This window comes from Lutra lutra, chromosome 17 (genome assembly GCF_902655055.1).
Source record: "Lutra lutra chromosome 17, mLutLut1.2, whole genome shotgun sequence".
NCBI lineage: Eukaryota > Metazoa > Chordata > Mammalia > Carnivora > Mustelidae > Lutra > Lutra lutra.
The window spans coordinates 11,679,419-11,692,716 of NC_062294.1; the positions used below are offsets into that span (position 1 = coordinate 11,679,419).

General features: G+C 58.8%; 1 protein-coding gene across 2 annotated transcripts; it reads left to right on the top strand.

Annotated features, from left to right (window-relative positions):
• Positions 1-231: 231 nt before the first annotated feature.
• On the top strand, positions 232-12,832 carry LOC125089506 (circumsporozoite protein-like). Of its 2 annotated transcripts, XR_007123960.1 has the most exons (3): positions 232-1,118; positions 9,799-10,079; positions 12,056-12,832. XR_007123960.1 is itself a non-coding variant. In XM_047711737.1 (2 exons), the coding sequence occupies exons 1-2, from the start codon at positions 770-772 to the stop codon at positions 9,996-9,998; spliced, it is 549 nt and encodes a 182-aa protein (XP_047567693.1). In that variant the 5' UTR covers positions 232-769; the 3' UTR covers positions 9,999-11,407. The 2 variants fall into 2 exon arrangements, 1 of the variants encoding a protein (XP_047567693.1); XM_047711737.1 differs by lacking the exon at positions 12,056-12,832 and having other exon boundaries at positions 9,799-11,407.
• The last annotated feature ends 466 nt before the right edge of the window (positions 12,833-13,298 follow it).

A 13,298-nucleotide genomic window follows, 5' to 3' on the forward strand; every position in this document is an offset into this window, starting at 1 on the left:
CCAAGCGCCCCTCACTCATCCTTTCTGGGCGGTAACAGCCTTTCTCTGGGTGCAGCTTTGCCCAGGAAGGGTCACCAGGGAACGGGGATGGGCTGTATACCATAAGTGGTGGACCCAAGTGGTCAGACTCCTGGTTCTGCCTTCTGGTAGCAGAGCCTCCGTTTATTAAATGTAACATGAGAACAGCAAGGCCCACCTGGCAGGGGGTGGGAAATTAGGGCGCACAGGTCTGGCTGCTATCAGTGGACACCATGGCAGATGTGGAATGGCTGAAGAAACTGGGGATGCTTAACCTTGGAGAGGAAAGGCTGGGGCCGCTAAGGCCCGTCTTCCAGCGTCTGAGGGCTAGCCCTTGGCCCTGGGTGGCCTGACAGTGGGTGGCCCTTGAGTGGGGGTTATGGGGAGGCAGGATCCTCCCTAAAAGCCAGTCCAGCTCTATCCGTCAGCTCTATTTGTCAGATGACCCGACAATGCGCTAGGCTGTTCCCAGGCAGTCGGGAGCTCCCCACCACCGAGGGAGGGGCAGAGGGGGAGGACACAGCGGGCGGAGGAGGTCTGGGCAGCGCAGCGTGGGGGTGCCCGGGTCTCTGGGCTTTCAGCGGGAGGAGCGGGGACGGTTTCTAGGAGCCCTGCGAGGCTGACCTGCAATCGCCTTCAGGCACAGGGACTGGGAGCCCCGCCAGACCGCAGGGCAGGCGCCCAGCATCCTGGGTTGGCCAATGTGGGGGGTGGGGGCTCTGGTCTCCAGAACCGGGTGGGAGAGCAGGAGATGGCGCGACTCGAGGTGGCCCTTGAAGGTTGGGTGAGGGGTGGAGACCGAGCCTCCTCGCCGCGTTGGGCCGACAGAAAAATGCCGCGGTCCGGGGTCCTCGCCTTTAACGCGGCCCCCGGGGAGGAGACGGGAGGGGGAGGGGCGACGCGAGGCGGCGCATGCGCGGGGCGGGCCGGAGCCGCCGGACAGTCCGGCCGCCGGGAGCGCGCAGGAGCCCGCGGGGAACCCCGAGAGCAGCGGGACCCCGCGCGGGGGGCTCTGAGCGGCGCGGCGGACCGGAGCCCCCAGCCTGCCGGCGCCGCTGCCCGCCCGGGGCCCGGGAGCGGCGGCCAAGATGTCCGTGCCGGTGAGTACCGACCGCCGGCTGGGACCCCGGGTCTGCTGCTCCTGGCCGGGCCTGAGACCTCGCGCCGCCCGCTGCAGGCCTGATGCCGCGGGGGCTCCGGACATTAGGGCGGGGGTCACCCCACCTGGGGCCTTCCCGGGCCGGGCATGGGAGTTAGCGTGGGGGCGTCTCCCCCAAAACGGCCTCTCTGCCTCTGCCTTTCTTTCCACATCCCAGGAGCCGGCTCTGTCTGGGCTCCGTGCTGTTCCCCTCGGGAGCCCCCCAGGACGGCCGGCTTCGCGGGGGCCTTTGTTGGTCCGGTGAAAACCCTGGGACGGCTGGGTCAGGTCGGAGTTCGTGCTGTCCCGCAGAACCCCTTCCCCCACCAGGATGGCCAGGCCTAGTGGGGAGAGGTCTGTGTCTCTCGCCGGGAACTCCCCCCCAGGACGACTGGGCCGGGTGAAGGGGGAAGGTCTGTGCTGCCCACAGGAAACCACCCGGGATGGCTGCCCTGGTGTGCTCCAGGGACGTCCCCGGGATGGTCAGGCCTGGGGCCGGCTCTGTATCTCTCCCGGGACAGCCCGCCCCCCAGGACTGACTGCTGGTCGGAGTGCGGATCTGTGCCTGCCCCCAGAAAGGCTGATGCACTCACTTTCCCTGGGTGCTGGGACCAGCCCTTCCTCCTAGCCAAGGGGGCTTCTCCTCTCGCCTGTCACCCCCTCTTTCTGGCCCAGCCCGGCGGGCTTGGCCAGTGCCCAGGCCATCATGGCTCCGGGCATAGGCCTGCATCTGGAGGCTTTGGTGCCGCCTCCTGAGGGTGTCAAGTGGTCGTGGCCACCCCCCGTCAGCAGGCCTCAGGTGCAGGCCCCCGCCCGCTTTACAGATGGACAGACTGAGGTAGGGACCCAAGTCCCGGATCCTTCCCGGAAGGGGCGCCACCTGCAGGCCGAAGAGCGGTGGCTTTCAGCCATTGTTTCTGCTGACTCCGGGTCTCTTCCCTCTGACAGGAAGGCGCGGTGGGCCGTTGCGCCTGCCCACCTGACCTCCTTTTTGAGACTGCTCCTCACTCTCGACCCCACTCTTAGGGTGAGGCAGACAGGAGGGGCTTCCTGGCAGGGCAGTGGCCTCTTGGCCAACCATCCTGCAGGGCGTAGAGAGCAGAGGAGCTGTGTAAGTGCAAAGCACTGGTATTATGGAACCAGAGACCCCCAGCTCCTGCCGCCCCCAGAGCGCTAATGCAGAGTTACAGATGAAAAAAGTAAGTCTCCCAGACTGTGCCGAGGTGAACTCCACCCCCTCCCCCGCCCCCGAATCCCCCAACATCTGCTCTGGTTCAGAGCATAACTGCCTCATCTTTAAAAAGAAAGAAAGAAGACAGAAAATGCCTGTCAAGCCTTCTTCCTTCCTGCTCCGCTGTCCTGCAAAGCTCTGGATCTTTTCTGGCCCAGGGCATCAAGGGACCGGCTGTGACCCTGTAGGCACTGGCTGGAAGGGAAGTGGACCATCTGAGCCTGCTTGAGGGCCTGGGGCTCTAGGGCAGTACTGAACAGGGGATGTGACTCAGGCCACTTCACAAGCTGGAATGGTCTCAGTTTGGGAGATCTGTGTCCACAGTCATAGTCTGGACGCAGAGTCCAGGATGGCAGCCAGACCCCTTGCCTTACAGGACTCTGGGCAGCCATCCTGGGCTCTGTACCTCAGTGGCCCACTCTGTAGAGGGAGAGGTATGGCAGGGACCCTGGCCCTCTCCTGGGACCTTGGGCAGGGTATAAGCTGGTGGGGTGGGGAGGAGAGATTCATTTTTGGACCTTCCGTGAAATGTTCTGAAAATTGCTTTCATGTGCTTGTGAGTGGTGCGGCCCCTTGGAGGCTTCCAGGCTAAGCCGCCTCCTTAAGCCAGAATGGTGACTGCCCGTGTGGTCCTCACGGATGTGTTTGGGTTTTAAGCACACCCATTCATTTGGGCAGTCTTTTCCTGGATGGGGCTGACGCAAGCACTTTGGCCCATATAAATTATGAGATGCTTCAGAATGGAATGGGAGGTGGTGGCAGGGAGAGAAAAGGTTGGGATGGGCCAGGTTGAGCCAGGAGTGACTTCCTCTTAGAGCAGGGACTTGGGCAGGGATTAGCTGGTCTCACTCTGATATTTGACCCACATGGGCTCTGGGGCCCAGAGGCGGGAGGGCACACGGGGGCACCCTGCATCCCTGCTCAGTTGCCCCTTCCTCTTCCCTGAGCTGAGGGAAGGGCCCACATAGCACCTGGAGACTTACTTCCTGGCTGCTCCCTGACATTGGCCTTCTTCTTGGGCTTGGCCATCTGGCACCCCAGGCCTGTCTCTTCCCTCTGGTCAGGCAGGAAGCGTTTGAAAGGCAAACCGCTGTGCCACCCCCCCCCCCCAGAACCCTGGTGGGCATTGGCATGATTTATGTGTAGGAGTGACAAGGTGCTGCCTGCCCCTGGCACTGTGAGGCAAGAGCCCAGCTTCCAGCTTGTGGATAAGTCCCCTGATGTCTGTTCCTGCCACTCCTTTCCTGTCTGTGAAATGGACACGACCATGCTAACCTCTCTGCTCCTTTGTATTTTATTTATTCATTTAATTTAATCTTATTACTTTTTATTTTCCTTTTTAAAATTAATACTATCTTTCCTTCTGCTCCTTTACTGGTTGCCAGTGGGTCCTTTCAAGGAGTGAAGGTGCTGGTGTGCGTGCCAGGTGCTGGGCTCTAGGCTTCACAGGGTCGAGGAGGACCTGTGTCTCGCCAGGGTTTCGTGGCCACTGAGAGACGACGTCGGGGTGGGAGCCGGGTCTGCCAGGACGCAGAGTCGGAAAGTGAGCATCATCCTGCATGGCCTCTCTAATTGTGGGGGCTGTGGCCTGTTGAGCTGTCTGCAGAGGCCAAGGCTGCTAAGAGCCTGACCCTCTGCTTGTGGCTTTTCAAGTATGAGTTTGTGTAACCCCTTCGGCACCCTGGAGAGATAAGGCAGCTGAGACTCGGAGAGTCCAGGCAGCTGGCCCCGAGCACTGTAAGCTCCAAGGCAGGGTGGATCTAGCCCCGTGGGTCCCTGCTGCAGTTGGTGGAGATCAGTGGACCAGGTGTGGCACCTGGTTGATCCACCAGCGATCCCAGGAACCAGTGGTCGCTGGTTCCATGCCCGCCGGTGCTGTGATGGGAGAGCTGGCCAGGAAGCTGGGAGGCTCTGCGTTGGGTTCACTGCTCCAGGCTGTGGACAGCTGAGGCCTGATGGACTGGGCTCAGAAGAGGACAGTGGAGGAGGCCAGGTCTTAGATCAAAGTCCGCTGGTCAGTCTCCAAAGCTCCTGGCTTGCCCCTCCTCCTACCTGGCCATGGTTCTGCCTGGCCCTCCCTCTGTAGGAAGTGATCTCCAGCCACTGCCTTGCTCACCGGGTCACTCCTGCTCACTCCTGCTCACCCTCAAGTGCTCAGGCAGAGGGCACCATTCTGCAAAGCCCTCTGGGACTGACATCTGTGATTTTGTATTTATTGTTAGGGTTATCTGGTTGCTGTCAGGCTCCCTCCCCAGGCTGCAGGCTTCCTTGAGGTCGGACTCGGGCCTGCTTGGCTTGCCTATGTCTGCCCCGTTGCCCTAGCGGGCCCTGACTACCTGCAGAGCAGGCAGTGGGGTATGGGGAGCCCCGTGGACAGGCAGCCTGGCCCCATACAGAGAGCTGGGCGCCTCTGCTGCTGTCCTGGAGGCCTGGCTGGGGACCGAATGAGGGTTCCCAGAGAGGCTGCTTCGGGATGGGGGATACTTAGGGTGGATTGAGGGCAAGGGCTCCAGAATGAATCGTGCTGGCTTGTCTACACCTTGAGCTCTTACTGAAGCCCTCTGAGCCTGTCTCCCCATCTGTATTACAGGGAGCTTAACCACAATAACTCATGGAGTTTTGTGAGAACTTGGCAAGGGTTGCAGAAAGCTTTTAGTAAGAGGGTAATAAGTCATAGCAATTCCTTTGTTTGAGGTTATGATCTTTATTCTGCACTACTGGCTGCTTGGTGTGTTTCCTGCCAAGGCCTTGGCATGGGGTGACCCTAGACTCTCGCCTGCTCCCCTTGCCTACAGGACCCCTGCCTCTTGGGCTTTGGATGGCCGGTACTTGTCCTCATCCCACTGACACACAGTGACCTCTGTTATGGCCACCAACTGGCCCGCCGGGCCCCAGGCCAGGTGGGCACGCCCTGTGCTGGATGCCACCAGGAGTGGGTACAGACCAGCAGGCGGTAGAAGCCTGGGGCCCTGCAGTCTGTCCTCAGGTGTGATCTGGGCCACCTGCTCAGGAAGGGACTGCTCTTCTGTAGGAAGGAGGCATGAGGCTGTGCTCCCTGGTCAGGGGTGCCTGGGCTCCTGCCCCTCCCCCCACCCCCCAGCATGCCACTGTGTCACCTTCACCACTGGGTCACTGTCGCCTCCCCAGCCTTTGACTCGGGCTTTGTCACAGCTGCCTGCTCTGATTGCATCCTGGTCCAACCCCATTGTTTTCTTTGATTTACTCTCAGTCACTATTTGCTGGGCCATTTTCTCCCTCCCTTCAAGAAAAAGAAAAATGGCCAGAGACAGGTTGGGGACTGTGGTAGAGGTGGTGTTGGATGCCTGCTCTGGTTGGATGGATGGTCACAAGTTGCAGCTCTAAAATTAATCCCTTCTCTAAAGGAGATTAGAGCCTGAAGGGGCTTTTCAGTAATCTAAATTTATTATTTAAAACTCTCCAAGTTCCAAGAAGGATTTGAAGCAGATTATAGTGAAAGACACAAATAGTCTGGGATGGTCAAAAGATACAGAACTATGTAATGTATGGGGAAGGTAGACATACATAACTTTAAGCTCCCTAACAGTCAGGGCAAAAAGGGTAACACGGTGGGTTTAGGATTGCAATACCTATTTTTGGTATTCCTGATTCCACGTATGTTTTCCTTTGTGTTTTGTTTAATTTTTACCAGTGAGACTCTTCTTATTAAAGAATATTTTATATATATTGAAATGGACAGATGTTAGATGAGTTTTGACTAATGCAGATCCCATGTAACCATCAGTCAAATCAGGATAATTAACATCTCCATCATCTCAGAAAGTTTGAAAGTGTCCCTTTTGTAGTCACTTGTCCCCAGCCCTCTGTAAGGTGGCCTGTGTTCTGATTTTGTACACTGTGGCTTAGTTTAACTTGTTCTTGAGCTTTCTTTTTTCTTTTTTTTTCTTTTTTTTGTTAAGATTTATTTATTTATCTTAGAACATACTAGCACATGCATGTTGGGGGAGGGGTCGGGGGGTGAGAGAGAGAATCCCAAGCAGTCCCTCTGCTGAGCACAGAGCCTAAAATCATGACCTGAGCTGGAAACCTAGAGTTAGACGCTCCACCAGTGGAGCCACCCAGGCACCCCTGTTCTCGAATTTTCTGTAACTGGAAGCATATAGCGATGTGCTCTTGGAGGTCTGCTTGTTTTCATCCATGCAGTGTGTACCGAGAGTTCTTTCCTCTCTGCTGTGTTGAGTAGTGTTCCATTTATGAATATGAAATTATGTACTTAGCCCTCCTCTTGCTGATGGATATCTGCCTCTGGTTTTTGTATGCTGGGTATTTTTAGGCACTGGGACACTGGCATTGCTGTTGGCGTAATACTCCATTTCAATATTTTATAAAGCCCGATATCCAAGCACGTGTGCCTAGAGAGTTGTCTGTGCTTCCAGATCCTGGGTCCCCCAAAGTTCCATCTGGTTCAGGAAGTGGTGTGACCCCCACACCTTTCTGATCAGCCCTGTCCAGGTATCTGGGGTTTGTGTTCCCTCTTTCTAGGTTGTCCCGGAGGTGAAGTGTCTTAGGTTTTGGAGTCCCCCGTGAACAGTCCATTTGGAGTCTTAGGTTTTGGAGTCCCCCTCCAGTCCATTCCAGTGGTCCTGGCAGGGAGACACCTCTAGGAGAGCAGGAGGGAGGAAAGGATGGAGCCTTACCTGAGAGCTGCCCCTGTCCCTCCACTCTCTCGGGTCCAGACAGATTCCTGGGCTCGCTGCTCTTTGTTCCGAGACACCGCACTGGGCAGACACTCAGGGCTGCTCTACTTCAACTCTGGGGAGCCCCAGCGTGGTGGACACCCCCCTACTCAAGGAATGGGGGAGGGGCTGCTTGAGAACTGCTCCCTACGTCCAGAGCACTTCACACAGAGGGCATTGACGAGCCTGTGCTATTTTTACTAATCTTTACTGTTATTTTTAATGCACAGTGAGTCTGGTAGAAGATTTGCACATCTGTTAAATGCCACCTTCTCAAAGAGGACCCTCCCCCAGCACCTTGTATAACATAGCCCCTGCTGTCCCCTGCGGTCCGCTGCAGTCCCCTCCAGGGCTCTCGTCCCCACAGGCGTTCCCATGTGTGTGTGTGTGTGTGTGTCTCCCCCCACCCCCACCTCCCCCAGGCCAGGGACCCAATTTCACGGCAGCTCTATGCTGGTAGTGACAGGTGCTGAAGGCATCCCCGGCACACTGTGACGTTGGCAGTGAGAGACCCCGTAACTGGCCCCTCCCCGGATGGCCAGTGCCCCCAGCCTTGGCTGGTCCAGGTGGGGGCAATGGGGCTTCACAGGAAGGTTTTGTCCAAGGGTGTCAGAGGAAGTTTTATTCCTCTTGTGGTTCAGGGACTCGGGAAGCTCAGGGCACCTGAGTGGAGGCTGGGAGAGTTGGGAGGGCTTAGTGGAGTGCCCCAGGGAGCGCCCCCCGCCCCCGCCCCGTGCCAGCCCCGGAGGGGCTGCTGTGTGACCGGCAGGTGCCTGTCTGGGCTGTTGACACCAGGGTGCCTTGATCCACGGCAGTCTCATAGCCTGGTGATGGCTGGTGTCGTTACTCTGAACACAGGCGCCAGCCAAGGCCCTGAAAGGTGCCGGGACGCTGGGAGTCCCATGCCGGCTGGAGCCATTTACAGGCTCCGCCCCTGTCCTTGTGGGTTCCAGCTGGGTGAGGACTGGGGTCTGGCTGTCCTGGTGTCCATGGAGCCTTTCTCTGTGGACTGGAGTGGAGCAGGGTGGGTGGGATGCCCCAACAGTACTATCCAGGGAGGGAGCAGCAGCAGCGCCTTCCGGTGCCTGCCTGCCGGAGCTACCCCCAGAGTCCCCTTCTGTCACTCCACTGCGCCCTCGAGCCTCCCCCTGCCCACCACCCAAGTGGCTGGGCCACATTGTTCTGCCCCTCCTGGGTCTCTGTGGGTGTGGGCACCTGTGTTCCTGCGGAAGTAGGCTTGGGGGGTTTGGCAGATGGCATTTGAAGTCATCCCCCTCCAACTGCCCTGATGTGCTGGGGTTGGTTGCTATGGGGAGAGGCGAGAGCAGATGGCTAGCTGGGGTGGCTTCTTGACCGCACCCTTGTCCCCGCCGGCTCAGGCTGTCAGCCAGGCCTGGGCAGCCACCAGCAGCTAGGCTTTTTCGCTGGGGACAGGGACTTGTCTTCATCCCCCACTTCCAGCCAGGACCTTGCTCCTCTCTCCCTTGTCCCCATTTCTCCTGCAGGCTCTTCTGCATTCCTCTCCCAGGTAGTGTTTGTGGGGGGGCAGTGAGGGTGCAGGGAGTAGTGTTCTGGCCCCAGCAGAGAGGGCAGATGCACCCAGGCCCTAACCTTCTCCTTACAAACCTGGGGGGCCTGGTTCTTGGTCCAAGCCTCCACCTGCCTGCCAGCACCCAGGGGGATCCCGTCGGGAGAGGTGGTCTCAGAGGAAGATGAGGGAGAAGGGGTGCAGAGGAGAAAGGGGACTTGGGACCCTGGGAGTAAGTGCCCTGGGTGTGGCAGGAAGCCTTTGGGAAGTGCTCCGGGGCCCAGCCACGCAGGGTTCAGCAGCTCCAGCTTGGGGCCTGCTGTGAACAGAGCTCCTCTCCCAAGCAGGCACGGCCCTGCAGGTGCCTCTGCTGCTCTTTAATTTTCAAATTAGAAAAGCATCGGTAAAAGAATTAGAGGAGTATTGAGTTCCTTCGAGTTCCCTCCTTGAAAGAGCCAGAGCAGGAGGGGAGGCAGCTGTGAGAAGCGGGGGCATTGCAATGGCTGGGAGCCAGGCCTGGAGCTCGGAGCTGGAGGCTAGTCAGCCTTCGGCCCACACTGGCTATGTCCCTGCACCTGGCGGTGGCACCCTGCCCTCACCCTGGAACCCAGGTCTCCGGGTGCTAGCCTGCAGGGACGTGGAAGAGGATGGCAGGCTGCCATTTGGCTCCAGGCTGGTGTCCCCGCCCAGCTTCCCCCAGTCCCACTCATGACCACGAATGAACTGCCCCACTGGCCACTGGTCACTCTGTCCTCAGAGAACAGAGGAGAATGAGAAAGCTTTTCATGTCGGACATCTGCCACCTCATCCTAGGAGTATGTGCTCTGCCCTGTTTGGGGTCACCTGGGGTGCTTTTCCGCGGGGACACACCTGGGTCGCTGGGTGGGTGGGCTGTAGTCATAGCTCAGTTCTGGTGCTGGGACCTGGGCCCAGCACGTCCCCTGTCTGGGGCTCTGGGGAGTGGCAGTTCCGCCGGCCCATGTGCGGGGGTCCATCCTGTGTGCAGCAGGGTTTCTGGACACAGCTGGACGCCTGGCTTTCCGGGGCCGATGGCCGCTGGCTTTGGCGCACAGGCTGGTTGTGAGCTTGCCAGTGTGAGCGCCCAGCGCAGGGGGACGGCGTCAATACCCTGTGGCCCTCCAGATACATCATTTCTTCCTGTCCCCAGGGCTGGCAGGACTCACCTCTGGCCTCAGGAAATCCTTTCCTGCTGCCGCTCCCAGAGCTGGCCATCAGCTGACCCATCCAGCCACCCTCTCGCGCTGCTGGGAAAGGGGCCGCCTGCAGTCACACCGCGCAAGCCATTTCAGCCTGCTCTTTCCACTTGCCATCGTCACAAGCATCTTCTCGCGTGATTTCGGCCTTTGAACGTGGCCACTGTCATAGCCGCATGGTATTCCATGGAGAGGCCATGGTCGTCTAAGCAGTCCCCTACAGTTGGACCTTTAGGTTAGGCCCCCCTTTTGTTTGCTCTTACAAACACTGCAACAGACATTGTTGGCCCTAAAGCAAGAATAGTTCTTCGTGCGGCAGGTCTGACCAAAGAAGAGGACCCCAAAGGCCCAGAGAGCGGGAGCAGGGTTCCAAGCTCTCCTCTCCATTTAGGGTCTGGGATAATCAGCAGCGCCTTTAATGGACAGATGGGAGCCATTGCCCCCATGTGCTGGTCCCACCGTGTTTCCCACTGCTCTGGGCCTCAGGGGAGGGGTTGGTGACATCCTCCCTCCAGCCTGTGAACTGGGAGTCCGCAAGCAGGCAGGAGATGCCAGGCTGCCTCCAGCCAACAGTCCCTTCCCCACCTCATCGCCCCCACGTGCCCTGCCCTTCGTGTCGGAGTGAGGGCATGGGGCCCCGGTTCTGAACTCAGCCATGTTTGGGGGAGTGCTGTTTGTCCTTTGGGGTCTCTTAGTGTGACAGCTTCTTTGACTTTCTGAGCCCTAGTGCCTCCTTCGTTCCCTTCCTGCCCTGTCCCAGAGCCCTACCAGTCTAGCAGCCTCATCGTCCCTTCCCTGTTCACCAGCTCTGATCCCTTCGTGGCTGGGAGCCAATAGGATGAGGCTAGGGGCCATAAACTGGGTCTCAACCTCTTCATCAGGAAAATGAGGCTAATCATGAAGCCTGTTTTGCAGGATTGCTGTGGGCATGAAATGAGCACATGGTCTTAGAGCCCTTGTCTAGGGCCAGCATGGAGGCTGTCCTGGGGGCTGTAATCCCTGTCAGAGCTTCTTGGCACTGAGGGTTCCCCAAACACCCCAGCCAGAGTCTGCTCAGTTGGTGCCCCTCCCCCTCCCATCTACCTGCAGACCTGGGAGTGGGCATTCCTCTCCGCTTCCAGTTACCTCCCTTCCATCACAGTGGGGCACAGATTCCAGGGCCTTGATTACAAAGCGGAAATGCCATTCTGGGAGGCACAGGCTTGGGGAGTGGGAGGGAGTTTAAGTGGAAAAGGAGCAAATTTTTGAAATGCCTCTGCCTGAGCAGGGTTCCCCTCCCCCGCCTGCCGGCCCACACCAGCGACCCTGCCTCCAGCGCTGCTTTAATCCAGAGCCAGAGTCGGGAGGGTGGGTCTCCAGTTCCCTTGGTCCCAGCCAGCCACCTCCTCTCTCTCCCAAGGCCAGCTAGGATGGAGTAGGGCCAGCCTGCTGAGGGCCAGGCCTTTTGTGTCCCCGCCCACCCCTGCAGAGACCCGCCTGGAGCCCTGCGGGCTGGGTTCTCTGCCAGGCCATGAGGACTGGTCTCACCTCCTCAGTCCACAAGAGTAGAGACCCAGGAGAACCCTCTAGCATCCAGCACGGACAGATTCTCACGGATGGCCCTGTTGGTTCTGATCTGCTTCTTTGGAACCTCGGGTGCTAGCTGGGCTGAGGACAGGGTCAGGGTTTTGGAGGGACTGGGCTCCATGACTGACTTTGGTGCAGAGACATTGGGAACAGCAGGAGGGGCTCTGTAGGTAGTGTTTTCCTGACAACTGGCTCCTCTTGTAGGGAAGCGGGCAGTTTAAGATTGATAAGGGGTGGAGCGCGTCTGGGTGGCTCAGTGGGTTAAAGCCTCTGCCTTCGGCTCAGGTCATGATCCCAGGGTCGGGCTCTCTGCTCAGCGGGGAGCCTGCTTCCCTCCCCCCACCCCCACCCCTGCCTGCCTCTCTGCTTACTTGTGATCTCTGTCAAATAAATAAATAAAATCTTAAAAAAAAAAAAAAAAGAGTTACATGCTCTACCAACTGAGCCAGCCAGGTGCCCCAAGGAATGTGATTTTGAACAAGCTGTCCATGGGCCTTTAGCCCAATGCCTTCCTTTTACAGATGGCAGAGGGCTGAGGCGGCACACCTGGCCAGGGGCTGAGTCAGCTGAGCCCTGGGTGTCAGATAGGTGCTTCAGGTGTAGGGGTAGCTGTGGGTCCATCTTGGGCTTGTATGTATTTTCTAGGCCATGCCAGAGGGTTCCCTGCAGGACAAAGCCAGGTTTGACTCCCTGCTTCTCTGGCATTGAGAACTGCCTAATGGTGTCTGTAAGCTCAGCCAATGGTCTAGGAGGACAGCTGAGGATCCTGGAGGTAAGGCACTGCGCGGTCTGGTTCTACCCTAGACCTCGCTGCAGACCATTGTGCAACCCTGGAGGTATTCAGAGACTCTGGCACACCCTGATTGTATTGTGTGGGGTGATGGTCACTGTCCTGAAGCCTAGGGAGGGAGGCTCCCTAAAACCAAGGTGGTCTCCCCTCAGTTTCCCTGGGGTGCCTCTTCCTTCCCTCTCATTCCTGGATGCCTCCCACCCCCATGTTGTTGGGCATGCCGTTAGGCCTGGACAGCACTGACTGAGGGATTGGGGTGGGAGCAGAACTCCTAGGGTAGAACTGAGACCATGGGGGACGATTCAGGGTCACTTGGTTCGTTTCAGTTGAGAAGGTGGGAGGTGGTGAGCTCCTTGACCCTGGGTAGACCTGGAACCTCAGGCATGTCTGATGGAACTGAGGCTCTGTGCCTCATGGATTATGGGACCTGTTGGAGTTCCCAGCCTCCCTGCCTTGAGTCGTCATTTCCTGGGGCTTTCACGGTGGGCCTGACCAGAGTTGGTGAGGGGGGTCATTATTAGTTTTCTGCCAGCTGCGGTATGCCCCTTCTCGTTAATAGATTCATATCTGAGTCGGTCAGTCCTATGGACACGTGCGTAATGCCCACGGTTTGGTGGGAGGTTAAGGCAGAAGTCGACTTGAGGCCAGCAGCTTGAGGGCTGCATGGGGGCTGCAGGGGCGCATGTTGGGGGCGGGGGGGGTAATCCCAGCGGTCTTCCCAGAAGAGGATGCGTTTGCTTAGTCCGTGAGGAAGGATGCGTTCTCGCCATTGATGGAGGGCGGGGGACGTGCATTTGGAGAAAAGGTGACATCCCCCGTGCCAGCCTCGAAGGCTGGTAGCAGGCGGGCGCCTGGAGCCCGGTGCCGGGTGAGGGGGGTTGGGGCGGTCCCACTGGGCGGTGCGCGCTCGCGCCCCCAGGGCAGGCCGGCGGCTCATTTGCATGGGGAGCGGCCAATGGGCGCGCGCGGCCGGGCATGCTGGGAGCCGGGCTGGGGCGGTCGGGCCGCCGCGGTGGCGGCGGCGGCGGCGGGCGGAGCGAGCTGGGACCTTCTCTGGGCGGTGGTGGCGGCAGCCAGCGTGGTGGCTGAAGCGGTCGG